Genomic DNA, 19998 nt, shown 5'->3' with positions numbered 1-19998 from the left:
CCTTTCTGTTCTCACCCTATGTGGGGTGATGTTTCCTATCTCATCTAGCACCTTATAAAATAGAACCACATGAAAACAAGAGAACGTATCTGTCCCACAGTGATAATTCCTGGAGCTTAGGCATCTTCTGTTACCTGAAGGTTGCAGGTTGAAATCATTAAAAACAACAGCAACAACAAAAACTGGCTGCTCCATTCAATTCTCAGCAGGGAAGCAGAACTGCCATTCTGAGAATCCCTCTGTGGCAGCCCCAGGACTGTCCACCTGCACTCTTGGTGTTCTGATGGCGGCCACAGAGCCTCTGAGATGGCTTTGCGTTGTCAGCCACATTCCCGCCAGAACAGAGACATTTAAAAGACATGAGTAGGGAGGTTATGATGAAGTGTTCTTAGAAAAGAATAAGTAGTTCCCATGAGGACAGGCTTAAAAAAAACCAAAACCCACCCCTGCCTTGCCCAAGAGTTGTGCAATTCTTAATAGCAGTAGCCTGTTTGAATAATCAAAGGCGAGCTGACTTCCCCTTATTAACTTCTGTTAGAGACATCTGCATAAAATGTCCCCAGATTCCAGACCAAGAAGGTAATTTTTTTTTTCCTCTGAGTAACTAGAGGGACTTTCCCTTTGGAATTCTTCCAGCAGAGTTAACTTCAGGGTTGACAATACTTCTCATTAGAAACTGCCAGCTGCCTGAGTCCTGACATGGGGGCATTAATGACGCCTCGTACACAAGCTCGGAGCCCCAGCCGCTGAGAACCTCATTGATATTCACAGCTGGCTGTGGCACTTCTGCCATGACCCTCCTTTTCACAGAGAAATGTATGCCCCTTTACATTTCCTGAGGTTCCCTCAGTTCCTTTTTGAAAGTGTCAGAGGCTCTCTTGATGTTTCTACCAGTTTCCTCTGCCTAGGTTTTAAACTTTCCATCAAGATGTCCCAGATGCTGAAGTGGATGGTCCTAGAAACCATCTAATGTCTTCAAGCCACTTGTTTCCCTTTTAATTCAGGACTTTAAAAAAAAACGATGTTGCTATTGGAGGAGGATGTGTTTTAGTTGCCCTCACCATACGGTGTTTGAGAAATGTGTTTTTATTAGCCGCCTTGCAACACAAGCCCACAAACTGTTCAGCCTAGAGCTTATAGTTATCAAGTCAGGGGAGAGAGTCAGGTTCTGAGATGGAAGGCCCACAGATGATTGTCCTTCCTGCTCCATAGTTAATAATGTAAGTATCAGCGGGGCCAGAGTAGTTAACAGTTAACTAGATGGATTACAGATCCCCAGCCAGACTGAGCCCATCACAGAGTCATGTGCACAAACCTGATAAGCCTTTGAGAGGCGAGAACACCACACCAGCCACCTTCCACTCGTGTTTGGCGTGCTGCGTTTTCCCCATTTGGCAGGGCTTTGAGTTTTCACAGATAGGAATCTTTTGGTTATTGAGTTAAACTTCAGCTGCCATAGATGCAAGACTTGACTGGATTTAAGTTTTTTGGAATTACACCTCCTTCAGGACTACTGTGCATTCATTAAGATAGCAAATATTTATTGAGTGCCAACTGGGTGCCAGGCTGTGTGAGTTGGCTGTGATACAGTCAAGGATGAGATCAGTATGTGGCCTGTCCTCTAGGCACTTACAGTCTAGCGGGAGAGATGGATTGTAAACCAGTTAACTGTTAAATAAATAACAAATTGGGAGAAGCGTGACAGGAAGCAACCAGGGTGCAGAATGTCATGGAGAACCCACTTAGGATGGTCAGGGAAGGCTTCTCTAAGGAGATGCCTTTTAAGCCCAGACCTAACAGATGAGAAAGGAACCAGCCATGTGAAGAGCAGAGAGCAGGAGTGTTCAGACAGGTTGGCATGGGCTTGGCATGTTGAGGGAGCTGCAGGAGGCCAGTATAGTCAGAGTGTAGCAACTGGGAGAGGTGGGGGGAGCAGGGCATGAAATGACTGCTTTACTCAGGTAATATGCTTGTCATCAGGTGGGAGGCTGGATTAGGTTATCTCCGTGGGCCCTGTGCCAACCCCTAGTCAGTGCTTCTAAAGGGCACCAAGTTGGCTCGGGCTGTAACCTGCTTAGATGCACATTACTGATGCCAAAGCCATAATATATTAAGCAGCACTTCCACAGATGAGTGTTGTGTAATTTCATCCTGCCATCTCAATCCATTTGGCCATCTGTACATTTTACTGTCAGATCCCAAGGATGTTCTCTGCTGCCATATGGAAGCTACCTGACGGGCCAGGACCCAGTGAAATGGGTGTGCAGGGTTGAGAGAAATGAAAGTCCTGGAGCTCATTGTTTGGGATCCAGACTGGGGCTGGGACCTGAGAGTTAGTTGGATTGAGCAGAAGACTGAGCGTGACTGTGGGCCCTCCATAAGGAAGGCACTCGCTTTGGTTGATGTTTTGCTATTTGTCAGCCAGTGTCCTTGCCCCTGGCAGGCCAGTGTATATTTATTTTTCTTTGGATTTTATGGTCCGCTGGATTTGTCACAGTTAGGTTTGTTGAGGGCAGAGAACGGAAAGTGGCTGGTATAAAAGACCTACCAGACACCAGGCCCTGTGCTGGGCTTTCATCTGTGTTACCTCCTTCACTCCGCCGTCCAGCAGGCCTCTCAGGTGGTGCTTATCCTCCTCCTTCCCCCATTACAGATGAGGAAACTGAGGCTGCAAGTTAATAAATGACCTATCCAACCCCCGCCCAGTTCCTTAGTCACCCCTTTTCCTTGATCTCTACCTTGCTGAGTATGCAGAATATAGAGCCCTTTCTCTGAGGCCCTGCTGCTCTCTGTACAAACACAGAAGATGGGCATGCAAAGGATTATTCTTGACATTGACATAAAGCTTAAGTTGAATGTCCTGGGGAACCTTGGAGCTTTTAGGGCAGGAAAAGTCGGTCAGTATTGATTAATTGTCACTCAGGTACATAGACTGGAAATAAGACCAAAGATCAAAGTTCTTACTCTCCAACTCGGGTCAGTCCTTTCCTGATAACATAGACTGAACGCCCCAGTGAAGTGGGAAGGAACAGCAGCCCCATCACCACCAGGCTCTCGGCACGACCTCACATGCTGCGGGCTCGGCCCCCTGCGCCCTACCATGCTAATGCATTTCTTGGTGATGGAGTTTTCTCCGCACCTCTTGCATTGTTCTTTTCAGGTCTCATGATACTGAGAAGACCTCTGTGGCCTCCCTGTCACAGATTCCATGGTGAGTTTGTGGGCGAGCCAACGTGGGACCCAAGAGTTTCACCCAAAATGCCAGAAGATGCTTTTCACTGAATCATAGAATCAGCCCTGGAGGGTACCCTCAGAGGCTAGTGTGCATCTCCTGCAGCTCCAGACATGTGCTTAAGATTGTTTTTCACCTTCTTCTTCCTAATTGAGTAGATGTCCATGGCATGAGATTCTAAAACCTCCCTGAGTGCTTTAACAAAAGTCTTTCCTGGTGTCTAACCAAAGTCTCCTTTGCTGTACAGTGCCTTTTGTTTTTAAAAGCCTCATGTTGGCTTGAGGAGCAACCAAAATGCCTTCTTGCACTTGGGGAAGGTTCCCAAGAAGGTCCCTACCACAGTCCTCTGCTCTTCAAGTGAATTTTGCATCTATTTCACATTCCACTGGTCATCTTTGTTTTTCTGTGGAGGCTTTCTATTTTTCTCTTCCTGTCTTTGGCTGGAAGAGACAGACAGCTGTGCCAGTGCACTCCTACACAAGATGCTGGCCTTTGGCATCCATAGGGAAGTTTGAGAATTGAACCAGAGAAAATTTGGAGTCTCCTTAACGTCTGTGGCCTGGGTCAGGTCAGGGGTCCAGGTTCTTCTAGAACGATGCCTGACATGCCTCCCTGAAATCTGTTGGATTTTATTGTTAAATATTGCTAGAGATGTTACTGCTGACTGTTTACCTACACATACAGGGACTTTGTAAGATAACACCTTTAAATTTTTTTTTAGGAAGTACAGTTTGTTGGTTGAGATGTTGTTGATGAATATGTGAGAAACTGTTAGCATTCTGATCCATACGGGGGCCGGGGGGGTTGGGACCAGACTGCTTACCAGATAGGGCAGAGCTTCCCTGCAAGTGCTGATTCCCGTGGGCACCAGGAGATGGAAAAGGAGAGGTGTTAAGGTTTCTGTCTCAGGAGAAAAGTGGTTCTTATAGAACAGGTTGGACTTTGCAGCTTGCTAAAAACAAAACTCGACTTGAGAAGCATCGTGAAGACCTACTGCTTTGGCCTTGCCCTTAGACCCAGTGACCAGATTAATTTGAGTGCGGGTCTCCTTGTCCTCCACCCCTTCTCACAGGCATTAGGAGTCAGCAATGAGCCAGAGGTGGCCTCCGTCCAGCCCTGGCATGGCAGAGTAGTTGAAACAGAGTGTTTGTCTCTATCAAGAGAGGGCCCCACGGTTTGGTGAGGGAGGATCTTCTTTCAGGAAAATGAAGCTGAAATGTAGGTGCCTTTCCATCCTTGACTTGGTTCACTTCATCATTTCCTTCTTTTCTGCTTTGAAGTTGGTGTTATTTCTGAACTCATCGTAGCTGTCAACGTCCTCAGAGAGGCTGGTGAGCTGAGAGCTCCAGATGTTTACTGGTTAAAACCCAGAACCTTACACACAATTTTCTTCTTAGAGTGAGTGGTAATTGATACCAGGGGAGTGTTTGATTCTTAATGTCCATTTTATTATTACTTTTTTCTACATTTTACTTATCCTGAAGTCAAGAATGGTTGAAAGTACTGGAAAAACAGTGCGTGTTGAAGGGTTTGGGACTGTCCAGGAAGAGGGTCTCACACCAAGCTTGTATTCTGCCTTTGAGTATGTTAAACTTTGAGAACTGGATATAAAATTGTTTATGTCTGTATCTAAAGGAATCTGAGTGGCTTCTATAACTAGTGAAATTCCAGCTAAATTTTTTTTAAACTTCCTTCATTGTGACAGTTATTGGAAATTGCTATTTAGTATGTTTTTGCTGTCAATTTAGATGCCATCTTGACCTACTGGTACCAGCTGGAATTGTCTATCATTGGATATTCTTTGGACACTAGACCTTGGTCATCACATAACACCCAGTGCATTAGTTGATGCACCCATCTTACATTCTAATGCCTTTCCTTTGAAAGGGGTATTGATAGGTAACAATAGCACCTTGCATTTGAATAATTTCCTGGAGTAATCAAAGTTTTTTTCATACATAGTATTTCATAACTGCAATCTTGATGAGCCCCCAGCTTCCATGTGATGCAGACAAGGCAGGTGGTAAGAGTCTCATTTTTCAGATAAGGAATCCAGGGCACAAATACAGTTAAGTAGATTGCCCAAGGTCACGTGGCTGGTTAGTGAGGCACTAAGGCTAAAATTTAGGTTTCCAGACTTCCAGTTCTCTAGGCTCCTATGCCCAACCACATGTGTGTTATCACCTAGTTCATGGTTCATGATCTTTGTGTTTTAATTGTTGTCATTGGTTTCTAAGAAAAGGACCCAAGACCGTAGACCAGTCATTGTGTGACAATGGTTTGTTAACAATATATAATGCCCAGCCCTGGCAAGTCTTCAACTAGCAGAAGGGACTTGTTTGGGAGCCCATATTAACAAGTACATCAGGCATCATAGGAAAATTGAAGCATTCACGTGGGTACCTACCACAGCTATTCTTTACTGTGAGAATAGTCTGTGTTTGTGCAGCTGAGAGACTTGGGGTGATGGATGGGGGAGTGGATTATAAAAAGCCAAAAGGTGTTTCGAGTTTGACAAACTCTCGCTCAGGTGAAAGATGTTTAACAAAGCAGAGTGGTTGAGAGCCTGGGCTGAGGTGTCAGACAAGTGGGGCTTGAGTCCTGGGACATCACCACCACTTCCTAGCTGTATGACTTGGCAAGTTATTTAACCTCTTTGAGTTTAATAACTCATAACAGTTAACAGTTTCCTCATCTGTAAAGTGAGGATAATGATAGCACCTACCTCATGGGGTGGTTATAAGGATTAAATGATACAGTGTGTATAAAGCACTTAGTGCCTGACAAATAGGAAGGGTTCAATTACCATTCACTATAATATAATTTACGGAGAGGGCATCCCTGGGAAGTGGTGAACTCTCCGTTAATCACAGGTATAAGAAGAGAACCCCACAAGGTAAACCCTACACCTCGGTAGCCATTGCCATCACTCTGTCACCTGCAGAGTGTCTGTTCGAGCTGGGCAAGAACGGGTTGGTCTGGTTGGAGATGTCCCCTCAAGTCCTGGAGACTCCCAGGGTTGAGGCTGAGGTCCTCATGTGCCAGAGGCAGAGTGAAAAGAGAAAATCAGACTCCAGGGAAGAATTTCCATCAGCTCCTGGAAGCTCCAGCATTCAGCACTGTTCAGCAGTCACATTTTTCAAATTCTTGGACTTAGCCTGAGAACTTAATTCATTTTGCAGAGATAAGTGAGCTTCCATAGTGAATGTCATGGGCTGTATGGGTCAGGGTCATGTGGTGCGAGGCAGTCAAATGGAAAAGCTGATTGTCTCAAGGCCCAGTGTGAGGGCTTCTACAAAGTGGACCAGCCACAGGGTAGAAACGCTTTCCTTTGGGGAAGGATCAAAGTCTCGAAGCTGTCCCATTAGCTCTGTGGACTGTTCCCCCCAGAACATCCCCACTCCCGCCAAGCTCCATCCTGGATCACATCCACCTCTTCTTCCTGCCGCTGCCCCTTCCTTTAGCCAAGATGCCCGGAAAGGGCTCCTCCTGTCAGAATGGCCTTGTGTCCCAGCAGGTGCAGGCTGGCTGGCTCTGTGTTCCGGGATACAAAGCCTGTCTTTGCTCCCCAGTTCTCTGAACTCTGAGGAGGATGGCTTTTTGATAGGTGCTCATTTACTTCCCTTCCCTGGTACGTGCCCCCGTGCATGGGCAAGGCCTGTGTCTCCCATTCTTCTCCCCAGACCCCTTGCTTACACAGTATAATTGGGGCTGGGACCTCTTGCACCTGAAGAAAGGAGTGTCCACCCCACCCCTCCTGTGCGTGGCCTGCCCGTTGTCTATAGAGTAGCTGCCACTGTCTGCTAGTCCCTGACTTCAAGGTACCTCTTGTTTCAGAAGCTCGGCAGGCTTGTCATAAACCACCCATTTCTTTGCAAGGACTTGGATGGGCATAGTGGGTGGCTGCCAGGCTAATTAAGCAATATCTTATTATTTTTCAAGACTGATCTGAAAGGGTGGTTTCATTATTATTTTAGTTAAGATCTCCATTCATTAGTCCCTATACAGCTCAAGCAGCCCAAGGAGGGCAAACTGTGTCCACTTGACAATTATCTGAGGGCAAGAACATAAACTTAGGCCTTTGTGTCAACCAACCACAACCCAGCGTGGTCAAAAGAGACTGGCTTGGGCAGTCAGGAGACAAGGGTTCTGTGTGGCCTTGGCAAGTCCCTTTCCCTTCTGGGCCTCAGTTTTCTCTCCTATGAAATGTGGAGGGCTGGACTAAACTCGTAGTTTCTAAACAATGTTCTTTGGAGCCCTGGAATTCCAAGGAGGAGTTCCTGTGGCAAGAGGAAGGGTCCTCCCCACTCCGTTTCTGACTGTCTCTGTCCTATATATGGGGTCTTTATCTAAGATGATGTTTGGGGAGGGAGGATAAGCAGGGTTTCCCTGCTGAGAAAATCATTTGGAAACTGCTGGAATAGAGTGCTTCCAGCTTTAACATTCTGTGATCTGTAGTCTCTCTCTCTTTTTTTTTTTTTTTTTTGCTTTGTTTTTAAGCTTGACTTATAATACCTAGTTCCCCTCCCACCAGCTGCCCTCCAGAGCCGCCACAGAGACGGCCACTGCTAGCGGTCACTTTCTCACCTGCCCTGACCCCCGACTTCCTTCTGCAAAGCCATGCCAAATGCAGACCTGTGGTCAGTGATGTCTGGGACTGGTGCTGTGTGTCTGCCACCAAACCAGCCTTCATTTCCTTTGAGTTCTCTGTCCGACCACTGGGGCTGGTCTTCTGTGTGTTTGTTAAAAAGGTGGGATGGTAGAAAGGGCCCCGGGCGGAGAAGTGGGGAGCTAGTTGTGGCTCTGCCGCAAGGCACCCGACCTCGCCTAACCGCAGCTCTCTCATCTATAGTGTGATGGATTTATGAATGGTGATATCTGTCTTGGCAATCTCCTAAGATGCTGATGAGACAGCCTATATGAAAAGGGCTTTGGAATCAAATGTGATTTGGAGACAGACGCAGATGCAGATCCCTCTACTCAGGAGGTGGCCTCTTGTCTAGACAACTTTACATAGTTCTCTAGCTTTCTGGGAACAAAGTAGATTTTTTTTTGTCTCTTTTCATTGTGAAGATATAATTTACATACAATAACATGCATAGATTTTAAGTGTACAGTTTGATCAGATTTAACAAATGTTTATATCTGTTGTATTTGTTTTCTATGGCTGCTGTAACAAATTAATACCAATTTAGTGGCTTAAAATAACCAGATTTTTTTATCTTACAAGTTCGACATGAGTCTTCTCTAAAATCAAGATGTCGGCAGGGCTGCATTGCTTTCTGGAGGCTCTGGGGGAGAGTCTGTTTTCTTGCCTTTTCCAGTTTCTAGATGCTGCCCACATTCCTTAGCTCATGGCCCCTTCCTCCGTCTTCAGAGTCAGCAATGGTGAGTGGAGTCTTGCTCACAATGCATCGCTCCACCCTCCTCTTCTGCCTCCTCCTTCCACTTTTAAGGACCCCTGTGATTACATTGGCCCCTCTGAATAATCCAAGATTATCTCCCTATTTTAAGGTCAGCTGATTAGGAGCCTTATTTCCATCTGCAACTTTATTCCCCTTTGCCATGTAAGGTAACATATTCACAGGTTCCAGGGATTAGGACGTAGACATCTTTTGGGGGGGAAGGGGGATTATTTTGTCTACCACACCTGTGTAACCACCACCCCATTCAAGACATTTCCTTCACTCCAGAAAGTTCTCTTGTTTCCCTTTTAGTTCCTTGCCACTCATACCCCCCAGAGGCTACTACTGTTTTGATTTCTCTAACCATCAACTAATGTCTCCTGCTCTAGGCCAGATTTATTTTGAAGGGTTACCTCAAATCTGCCAGGTGGGGTGGAGTGAAAAGTTGGGAAAAGTAAAACAATCTTGGTTTGGGAGCGGGAACCATAGGTTCAGGGAGGGAAGTAGGCAAGTAGCTTGTGGAGAGGCCCTGCCTGCATCAAGAGCCTGAGGGCTGGGAGGCAGAGTAGCCCCCTCCTCTGGTCTGAGGTCCCTCCTGTATCTGGGGAAATGGTCCTGAGGAGGGCGCCTCCTCTTCCCTTCCCCAGCCCTCCAAACACATTATTACAGAATGAGGTTTAACGAACAGGTCTGTGAACTGGGTGTAGGGCCTGGGCTTGCCAATTCCAGACCACGCTGGGCACCAGGAAGGGGCACAGACTGCCTCTAGGAGCCTCTAACTGAGGCCCCTGTTCCTCAGCTCCATCTGTCTCCCCATGGCACATCCTGCCTTTATAGGGGAGGTATCTTAGTTCTTCCACACTGCCATCACTCTCTACTTCTCCTCTTATACAAGATCTCACTGTGTCCCTTCTGGAGACCAAACGTCTTCCTTCCGGAGCATCTTTGTTTAGATTCTCAGTCGGCAGGCCTGAAGCAGCAGCTCTTGCCTCTCCTCTCTGTTGTAGCACCTCCTTGCCCCACTGCTCACATGGGCGTGCTGGTGAGAGAACATTTGCCAGAGTTAGCGTGGGCGTCTCAGAGGTGTGCTAAACACTTGATGCATGTTATCTTTGAGGGTCCCCTAATCTCTCAAAAAGGAGTAATAATAACAACTACTTGAACAGGGTTTTGTGTGCAGTGATGCACATTAAGGTTGACCCTGAGTCTCTGACACTTCATGAGCAGTCAGGAAACGTTAGCCATTGTGGGTATTACTGTGATGATCTCATTGGATCTTCATAACCACTCATGAAGTCCTGTTATCATGCCCATTTTGCAGATGAGAAAATTTGGGTTTCAGAGACGTTGTCACTTTCTAAGATTGTCACTAAAGTTGTCACTAAGTAGTGAGTGGTCAAGCTGAAACCCAGGTCTCTCTGGCTCTGAGACAGAGTTCTCACCACTTGCCTCTCCAGCTCTAGCTGCCCACGGAGACGCCTTCACTGTGGGGATTTCACGTTACACTAGTGTAATGGTGGCACAAAAACAAAGCTGACACACTCGGTAGGCACTATGCTGAGCACTTTGTCTGCACCGCGGCAGCCCTTCAACATAAGTTCCGAGAGCCTGCGCAACTTGCCCAGGGTCACAGAGCCAATAGGTGAGGGATGTGGGACTCGAACCCAGGTGGTCTGACTGGAAAGCCTGCCCTGCTAACCCTTCCATTAAGAAACATTTTCCTTCCCCTGTGGCACTGGCGGTATTGCTCCTTTTGATACTTACTAAGAGGCTTGACGGAGTATGCCTCTCGTTTCAGCTTGATGGCCAGGTACTGCGGAGCCAAGCCAGAGACTGCCCTGAGTCATCTCTCACATCTTCCAACCACCAACCTTGTGTAGTTCTGGTTTTCTGTTTTTGCTCGTGTTACTGTACCCTACTGTCCACTTTATTATTTTATTGACGACATTCTATTTATAAACCTGCTTCAAATCCTTGAGAGACTGAGGACTGGTGTAAATAATGCAAAATAAACATACTGGCCATTGCAGAATCATTCACAGAGGCATGTAATCCTCTGTTCCTTGCCCTTCTCTCATTTCATGAGAGGTCTCCTTACCCTGACCCTATCAGTTGACATTGTTGAGTTTAGCAGCCAGACATTAAGCAGTACGGTTTGTAGCAAGCGATCCATGTGCACTGTGTTGCGCGGTTAGAGATGACAGATGGCGGGCTTTAGTTATTTATTTATTTACTTACTTAAAGTGCGCTTGTTTTCTTGAATGATCAGATTGCCCCAGGATGCTTTTTAAGCTGTCTCCATGCAATAAGAAGACTGCTGGGTACCAACTAAAGTTAATGACCATGAGCAGCAGCCTCTGGTGCGGTTTCCCCTTGACCCCATGTGGGTGAGATGTTGTATGACTTGTCTTGATGGAAAATTTAGTCACTACCATTAGGTGGCTGTAGGTTGAGTTCTTAGTCCCCACACATCTCCTTTTGTTTGTCTATGGATGCATCGGCTCACAAAGAAGTGAACAATTAGAACTTGGTTTCTCATATTTGAGCAGTTTTCCAGAATTAATCTGTGTTGGGGGTTTATTTCTATCGTGGCCACTGAATATTAAAGCAGGATCTGATTGGGGCCATCCAATTAAGAGGAGCCATACAGTGTTGGGCTGTAGTCATTCTGTCATCAAATTATTATGGAGTGCCTTCGATGTACTGGGCCTCCTCTGGGTGCTCAGAAGATAGCTGTGAACCAGACAGGTGGGGCACCTGCCCTCATAGAGCTTACACTCTGCATAAGGTGGGAAGTAAGTGGGTGAACAATACAACAGTATCCTTTCAGTGGCCAATTCCTATGAAGAGAATGAAATAGGGCATGAGAGAATAAGAAGTTGGCTCTAGGTAGGATTAGGTAGGATGCATCAGGTAGGTTGGCCTCACTGAGGAGCTGATGTTAGTGGTGAGACTGAAGGATAAGGGGACCCTAGCCATGGGAAGAGCCAGGAAAAGCAGGGAAGAATGGGGCAGTGGTGCTAAGTCTGCCACAGTATGGTCTACTAGTAGTCTCTTGGGTCAATTTCCTAGGGATAAAAAGCTATGTTAGTAAATAGTCATCAGGGTGATTATTGAATTACTGTGTCTTTTCCTCACCAGGCTGCCAGTTTAATGGGGGACAGGGTTCAGGCCCCTTTTTGCTCACTGTTGTATCTCCTGTAAGGGACATAGTGCCCAACTCATGACAGGTGCATAGTAAATAGTGAATGGATGGATGGACAGACAGATGAACAGATAGATGGATGGTTGGAATGATGGATGGATGGATGCATGCATATATGGATGAAATAGTAAGAAACCTAAAAGAAAATAAAAGGCAATAAAGGGCAATGGTGGACACTAAAGACTTGAGCTTGGTTCAAAGAGTAGGAGTCTTGGGAGATGCAGTGACACTCCCACTACTGCAGAATGATAAGGCCAAGCAGTAGTCAGGTGGTGACTTGTGTACTAGCATTTGGGAGTGGTTGGAGGGGAAGAGATAGAACCAGGGAGCACAAGTAGGAAGGATGGATCCTGTGTTATATGTTGGAAACAAGCAGAGGTAAAGAAGAACAGTGAGAAGGGGAAGAAAGTGCACAATCAAGAAGTGCTTTGTGGGCGGGCCGGCCCCATGGCTTAGCGGTTAAGTGCGCGCGCTCCGCTACTGGCCGCCCTGGTTCAGATCCCTGGCGCGCACCCACGCACCGCTTCTCCAGCCATGCTGAGGCCTCATCCCACATTCAGCAACTAGAAGGATGTGCAACTATGACATGCAACTATCTACTGGGGCTTTGGGGGAAAAAAAGGAGAAGGGTTGGCAATAGATGTTAGCTCAGAGCCGGTCTTCCTCAGCAAAAAGAGGAGGATTAGCATGGATGTTAGCTCAGGGCTGATCTTCCTCACACACACAAAAAAGAAAGAAATGCTTTGTGGGCAAATGGGACGGACATTTGTCAATGTAGCATGTAGGCTAGTGGCTAGAGGAAGGGTCAGAGTGACTGAAGTTGCATGTTAGCAGATGGAAACATGGTGGCTTTCCGGGGGCTGTTGAATCAGGCACTGGGTGTGTGTGGGAGTGAGAGATGGAGGAGTTAAGGGGCTTCGAGAGGCTGGTAAGATTTTAGTTTTTTCTGGGATTGCAAGCCTAGGGCTACGTTCTGTAGGGAAGTGCCATCTTTCCAAATGGGGGAGGATATGAAATTGGCAGAAAGATCTAACTGGGAGAAGCAAATATATTGTTTGGAGCTTTGTTTTATTTTTCTGGAAATGACCGTATTGTATTTTTATGTAAATAATTCACAACAGCGTGGTGTTTGCAAAGGGGTGAAAAGCGAACACTCATAAATGAAGTTGAGACACCATATTGTGTTTTTATATCAACAATGTATACTATTGCTTGCAGTGGGTCCAAAAACAAATGTGTATCCAAGAGGCAAGCTACCTGTTAATTTTGAGCTGCTTCATCTAACCATCCTTTACCTGTCCTTTGAGACCTGAGTTGAAAATCACCTTTTACATGAAGATTTTGGGATCACTCCAGCCCAATGTCATCCTTGCCAGCTCTGAGCTTCTATAATATAATTTCTGGGTAGCTTCTGGAGCACTTTTCACTCACATATTTTAGTCTTACTTATGGACATGTTATCCTAACCTGGTACGGAGCCCTGTAGGGGCAAGTAGCACGTCTTACTCCTCTGTGTATATTCACAGGGCTGTGCAAAGTGGAGTGCAGAGTGGCTCACAGAGGACCTTAAACACATGACTGGCCCTGCAATGATCACCAAAAATACATTCCGTTTCCGTTGTTAATGGAGTTGTTTTGTGTGTGTGCAGGTGGTGGTTCTTACTTGGCGAAAATCTGCCCACCACCCTTTAGCATGCTTCCCAAGCCCATATGACTGCTCCAGCAGAGACATCCCATGGCAGTGTGCTTTAGGCTCTGTGTAGAAAACCTTAAGCCGTAGAATCTGGAGAATGGTAGTGTGGGGAACAGTGGTTAACCTTGGTCCAAACTTAGACAATTCGTGAGGTTTTGTGTCTGGCTCTGATCTCTGCGAGGTTTTGGTGTCTTGAGTGGGATTCAGTAGCTGGTCTGTCACAGTGTTGAAAATCTGTGGGTTTTCCTTGGCAGCACTCCTTTTTCTGCCGGTTGACAGAAGATAAGAAGTCAGAGAAATTTTTCAAGGTCTTCTATGACCGAATGAAGGTGGCCCAGCAAGAAATCAAGGCAACAGTGACAGTGAACACCAGTGACTTGGGAAACAAAAAGAAAGATGATGAGATAGACAGAGATGCCCCGTCACGGAAAAAAGGTAAATGCTCCCCTGCATACAGCTCTTCAGTCAGCTGGACTGTGAACCCCAGAAGAGTCCTTGTTTTCCTTTAGTATTTTCATTACTTCTGGACTCCAAAGTATATTCTGACTGGGGCTTTCAGAAGAAGAATACCAATCTGGTTGTGATATAATTCTTCCCAAGTAACCTGAGCTGAATTCCTGCTGCTTTGAAGGTTCTTCTTGTTGAAGAAATTAAGATACCTTCTTCTTGGTCAAATTCAAGGTTTTATTGGCAGGAAATCCATTAATAATCTTTTAATGTAATTTTTAATTTAATGTTAGAAAAATTTGAGGAAGATACACACTTTAAAACTGGATATTCATCTTTTGTCAGCTAATTCTCCCTTATTTTCTAAAATATTTGACAGTTTATAAAGCTTTTTATTTATTAATTATTATCTAACTTGAAGAGAAGCAATACTGGAGAGTGGTAGACCCACAACTGTTGGAGTCAAATGGCCTTGAGCAATTAACCACTTTGAACCTCATTTTTTTTTAGAACTGGGTTTCTCAATCACAGCACATTTGACATGTGGATAATTTGTTGCTGTAGGGACTGTCCTGTGCATTGCAGGATATTTAGCAGCACATGTGGCCTCTACTCAGTAGATGCCAATAGCTCACTCCCACCCCCAATCAAAAATGTCTCCAGATATTGCCAAATGTCCCTTGGGAGGGGATGGGGGCAAAATAACCCCTTGTTGATAACCACCGGTCTAGAATGGGGATAAAGAGAAGAGAGAAAAGAATGGCTAACATTTACTAACTACTTGCTATGAACCAGGCCATTCTCCAAAGTCCTTTATGTGTGTTACTTCATTTAGAACTCAAGTCAATCCTATAAAATAGAAAAAATTGTTAGCCCCACTTCACAGATGAGGAAAGTGAGGCACAGAGATGTTAATTAACTTGTTAAAGACATGCACCTAGTAGGCAGTAGAGCCAGGATTTGAACCCAGGCAGTCTGGCTCTGAGTCTAATGCCCCTAACTATAATGTCTCAGGGTTACCCTGAGGATTAGATGAGATAATACACATCAAGTGCTTGATCACAGCACGTTGGCATTTAGTAAAGTGCTCAATGAATTGTCACTACCATAACAATAATTACTGTTGGGGTTAGCATTACATTGACCCTCTAAGGAACCTTCTGTAGGTGGAATTCACTGATGCTTTCCCCATTTACAGATGAGGAAGCTGAGGCCCAGAGCTATAGATTTGTGAGGTTGACGGCCTATCCTAAGGCTTTTCCTTTAAAACACAGAGCAAGCATAGATGACATGTCAGAGTCATAAGCAAGGTGGCAGGGCTGGACTCAGTTTTCATCCTGTCTAAGGGCTGAGAGACGATGGTGACTTCTTGGAGTATTTTGCCAACCTTGAGGCTCTCTAGTGTATACAAGAACTTAGGTTTCTGAACATCATCTTTGGTGTGGCAACTAGCACTCCTGAGGATTCAGCAGCATTGACTGTCTTAACGTTTGCATTCTAGCCAAAGAGCCCTTGACACAAATAACAGAAGAGGTCCGAGATCAGCTCCTAGAGGCCTCTGCTGCCACCAGGAAAGCCTTCACCACCTTCAGGAGGGAGGCCGACCCTGACGACCACTACCAGTCCGGGGAGGGTGCCCAGGCCACGGCGGACAAGACCAAAGATGAGCTGGAAATGAGTGCGGTCATCACCATCATGCAGCCCATCCTCCGCTTCTTGCAGCTCCTGTGCGAAAACCACAACCGGGACCTGCAGGTGAGGGTGGGGGCCAGGCAGGCAGAGTCACAACTCCTCACAGCTGCCACAGCTTACTCTGACATTTCAGCTCCTTTCACTTCAGCCAGTTTCCTTGAGGTGAGGATCCAGGATGGTTCTCCATGTCTGGGCAACTGACACGTTTCTCTGTCTTCACCACTATCTCTACAGGGACAGGAGCCATATCTCTTGCTCACCAGTATAGGTGCCTGCTCCGTATTTATTAAGTGTGTGTATGTGTCTGTGTGTGTGTGTATTGGTAGCCTGCCAGTGTTTGACATATAGGTGCAAGGTAAAACCTTGCAGTGGATGGGTGATTAAATATACTAGACTTACAAAATCTGGCACACAGAAAGTTCTAATTAAATGTTTGTTGTTTGAATGAATTAAGTGGTCTTCCAGGGTTTTCCACAAATAGGTGCTCAAAAATATTTGTTGAACTGATTATTCCAGAAGTCCTTTGTTCACATTTTTGTTGTTGTTGGAATGATAACAATGGCCAAGTTTTATTGGGCACTTAGAATATCCTGGATGCTAAGTACTGCTTATGTTATTATATTCATTTTACAGATGAGGGGACTGAGGTTCAGGGGACACACTTAGGGAGTACAGAACTGAGACTTGAACCCAGGCGTCCTGATGGTAGAGCTCGTGCTGTTAACCACCACGTTGAGACAGAGGGCATTTTCTCCCCTGCAAAGTTTCCCCACCAGCAAGGGCTATTTAGGAAGGGCCTAGGAGAGATACGCTTCTTTCTACTGAATGGGCATGACATGTGAAGCCTGTCACTGCCCAGGAGAAGCGTGCTAGAGCACCGGGTCCTGGGCCTTGGCCTGGTTTTGCTGCTGACTCTTGGGAAAACACTCCTCTCTGCCTAAAAGGGATGAGGATGAACAAGAAAAGTGTGTTTGAACAACTCCTCTAAGAGAGAATGCTTCCTCCTAAAATAAACAAGTTGGCAGCAGTAGTTTTGTTTATTTGAATAATGATAATATGAAAAAGAAATAATTCTGGTCCAAATGTGGCAAGGGGAAGGTGCAGCCTTTAAATATTTGCATTGCTGACTTTTCTACCAGATAATTTGATGGCCTTTCACACGTCAACTGTGATCAGACCATTCGGTGCTACCACCGTAAATTGCTCACACTTAGAATCGGTCACGGAATCTATGCCTGGATAAGTTGGGTAAGAAATTACATTGTTAAACAGTAAGACAGAACAATGGAATAGAACTGGGTGAAGTCTGCAGGATTAGTACCTTCTACGCTGGTTTTTATTTTTAATCAAATTGGTCTGAAGAGCCTGAGCTTTGAAAAAGCGTCTCGATCCAGGGTCATCAACTGGTCAAATCTGGCCCATATTTAAAAATGAAGGGATTTGCCATAAGCCCCACTGTTGGCCACGCTGGGTCTTGGACTCTTTCTCCACTTTGCTGCCTGCTCATTTCCTCCATTGACATTCCAGCTTGATCCCCATCGACGTCTGAGTGTGGGATCCTGGCTATCAGTTTTCTTTTCTTGCCTGTTGCTCGAATTTTTTTACTTTGGACTTGGCCCTAGATCCACTTGCCTGGGACTGTCTAGCTCAGCTGGGTAGAACAAAGCACTTATGACCCAAAGGTCCAGGGTTTGGTTACTGTCTCACTGGCTGATATTCCTCTGTCTGAAGGCCGACTGTGTCCCCTCCACCTTCTGTATCTACACCATTAGTCATGAGGGAGACAGGCCAAGGGAGTGTGAATGACACTATGGAAAGCTAGGCTGTCCCACCAGCAGGAAAGCAAAGCCTACAGCTCGCTTCTGGCATCTTTGTGGATGTGGAGGCCCCACCCTGCTGCTGGGGCTGTTTCTAGACTGAGCTTGGCGGTCAGTGCTCTGTACTGTTCCCCTTGACCAGTGTCACTGGTTTCCAGCAACCTTGGGCTCCAACGGGAAAGTAGGTGGAGACTACGCCTGTGCATGTGTATGTTTATTTCATTATCTCGGTGAATAACGGCTCTGTGCCTGGCACTGGTAGTGATGAAGACCTCACCCCCACCGCTCCCCTCACAGAGCTGAGAGTGTCAGGCAGGAGCCATTCTGGCAAACCAGAGATTGCAGTGCAGCAGTGGTGTCATCTCAGGGGTTTTGTGGGTTCAGAGCAGGAGAACCAAGCCAATGTGCTGGATCCAAGAAGGCTTCTCAGAGGAGCTGATATGTGCTGAGTTCTAAGCTAACAAAACACAAGACTACCTTGAGTAGAATCCCTCCATGAATGTCAGAGGAGCAGTCCTGATGTGCTTGTTCCCCAGCGTGGCTCTGGTTTCGTGGGCCTGTTCTGCCTTCCATCCCCTCCTTGACCTCCCTTCTACACCAGCACACTCTGCTTCAACGAGTACACCATTTCTTGTTTGAAAGTCTTCACAGTTTCAGTGTTGTACCTTAGCTCTTAGGAAAACTCTCCTTTGAACTAATGCCCTAAGAACCCCATGGATATAAGCAGCTTTTAATGAGTCTTTCCAAAACTTAATTCTCCAGTACACTGCTCTGTGGGAAACCGTGGTATTGGGGGAAGAGAGAGTGTATAGTCTAATATTTTTTAAAAGACTTGGCAGCTTGACCTTTGAAGGTAGTCTAAAGATTATCCAAGTCAGTGGTTTTAAACTTTTCTTAGTTTTGGCCACAGAATCTTTTGTTTGAACATCTTATGCATAAATGTCCTAAGTAAAGCAGATGAGAGCAAAACTGCTCTGTTCAGAGTAGAAACTACAGAGTACTAGAACTTTCCTTTCCTCCCTCGCCTACAAGAGCCCTGGGAGGCGGGGACATTCCAGGGATCCTCCAGGGTTCTGCAGGGCCCCGTTGGAAAACCAATGAATATAGACCAGTGGTTTGCAAGTATGAAGGTTAGAATCATCTTTAAGACTCCCACTAAGTCATACATACTGAGGTGGTGATAAAATTGCTCTGATAAAATTATGTTTGTAGGAATCCAGTCAGTTCTTAAAATGATGGTTTTAAGTGGAATTCAGCTACTCTGAATACCACCCTGTTGGCAGTTTTCCAGAACAGATGGTGGCTCTCTGGGTCACGGTTGCCTTGTGGATCTGAGAGAGGAGAAGCCATTCTCACGAGGGGAGAGTTATCGGCTCCCTGGTGAAGCCGATAAAGAAGTGCAGATAAGCTCAGAGAGAGAAGAAATCCGGCCTTTTGAAGTTGCCCAAAGTTTCTTGTCACATTTATAACCTTAACTTTCCTGTTGGTAAATCTTTAGTAGAGATAAAACCACTGAGTTTGACTTTGCCAGACAGGCATTTGCTGCCTTAAGCAAGCTTTGTTCACAGTGGTAAGAAACTTGATGGGAAGGACTATTCTTGAACAATTTTGGGTGTGTGCTTTTGAACCTTCCCCTGAGAGTCTGGCATTGTTTCTCACCTGGGTTAAGGAATGCAGGTCCTGATCTCTCTCCACTGAAGTCCTTATCAGCACAGATTTCAAGTCTTTCATTTCCTTAATCCCCCCATCTCTACTTGGTCTCTTGCTTTCCAAGGAAGACCACAAAAAGAACAGGATTTCTCCAGCTTAGACAGGGCCAGGTGGTAAGTGCTAAGGGTGAACTTCATTCCCTGAGAATAGAAAGAGTTCCTGGGGGCCTCCTAGCCAGTGGCATACCTTTTTGCAGAGGACAAGAGGAAATGGATCTGAGTTAGGAAAGGAGAGATTCTAGCCAGACACTGCAAAAACCATTAGAAATGGGAGAGGCTTTCAAGAAAGGGCAGCCGACTGTCCTTCATGGGGAGTTTGAAACATGTCTGCCTTGATGACTTTCCAAGTCTCCTTTCCTCTACCCATTCAATTTAATTCACATTATTTCAGCCAGTGTTTATGAAGCACCTGGCCCATGCCAGGCCCTGTACTGACTGCCAGCCACCCAGTGCTGTCAGCGTGGTTCTGGGTGGAGCTAACAGACATCTCTGTAAGCACATCACAAAGTGTGAGGAGGGTTAAGAGAGGTGCATGCAGTGCTCTGATCTCCTTGGAGTCAAGATGGAGGGTTGGGGAGGGCTTCCTGAAAGAAGTGACTTAAGACCTCATCTTGAAGAAAGAGGAGTTAATCAGGGTGGAGACGATGGGGAGAGTGACAGGCAGAGGGAATGGCATGGCTGAAGCCCCAGAGGTGAGAGAACAAAGAGTGCTTGAAGAGCAGGAAGGAGTTCACTGATGCCACGCAGAGAGCGGCATGGTGGAAGCAGTGACATCGCTGGGCAGAGAGGGGCATGATG

General features: G+C 46.0%; 1 protein-coding gene across 5 annotated transcripts in view; it reads left to right on the top strand.

Moving 5' to 3' along the window:
• The window catches only part of ITPR1 (inositol 1,4,5-trisphosphate receptor type 1), a 317336-nt gene that overhangs the window by 229902 nt on the left and 67436 nt on the right, over positions 1–19998 (top strand). For all 5 annotated transcript variants that reach the window (XM_058563442.1, XM_058563433.1, XM_058563427.1 and 2 more), the window contains 2 exons: positions 13790–13970; positions 15484–15737. In XM_058563442.1, coding sequence (XP_058419425.1) covers positions 13790–13970; positions 15484–15737 — 435 coding nt within the window. The remainder of the gene's footprint in view (positions 1–13789; positions 13971–15483; positions 15738–19998) is intronic.

Source organism: Diceros bicornis, chromosome 2 (assembly GCF_020826845.1).
Source record: "Diceros bicornis minor isolate mBicDic1 chromosome 2, mDicBic1.mat.cur, whole genome shotgun sequence".
Classification (NCBI taxonomy): domain Eukaryota; kingdom Metazoa; phylum Chordata; class Mammalia; order Perissodactyla; family Rhinocerotidae; genus Diceros; species Diceros bicornis.
The sequence above is the reverse complement of the archived record's forward strand: the minus strand, read 5'-3'. Positions and strand labels throughout refer to the sequence as shown.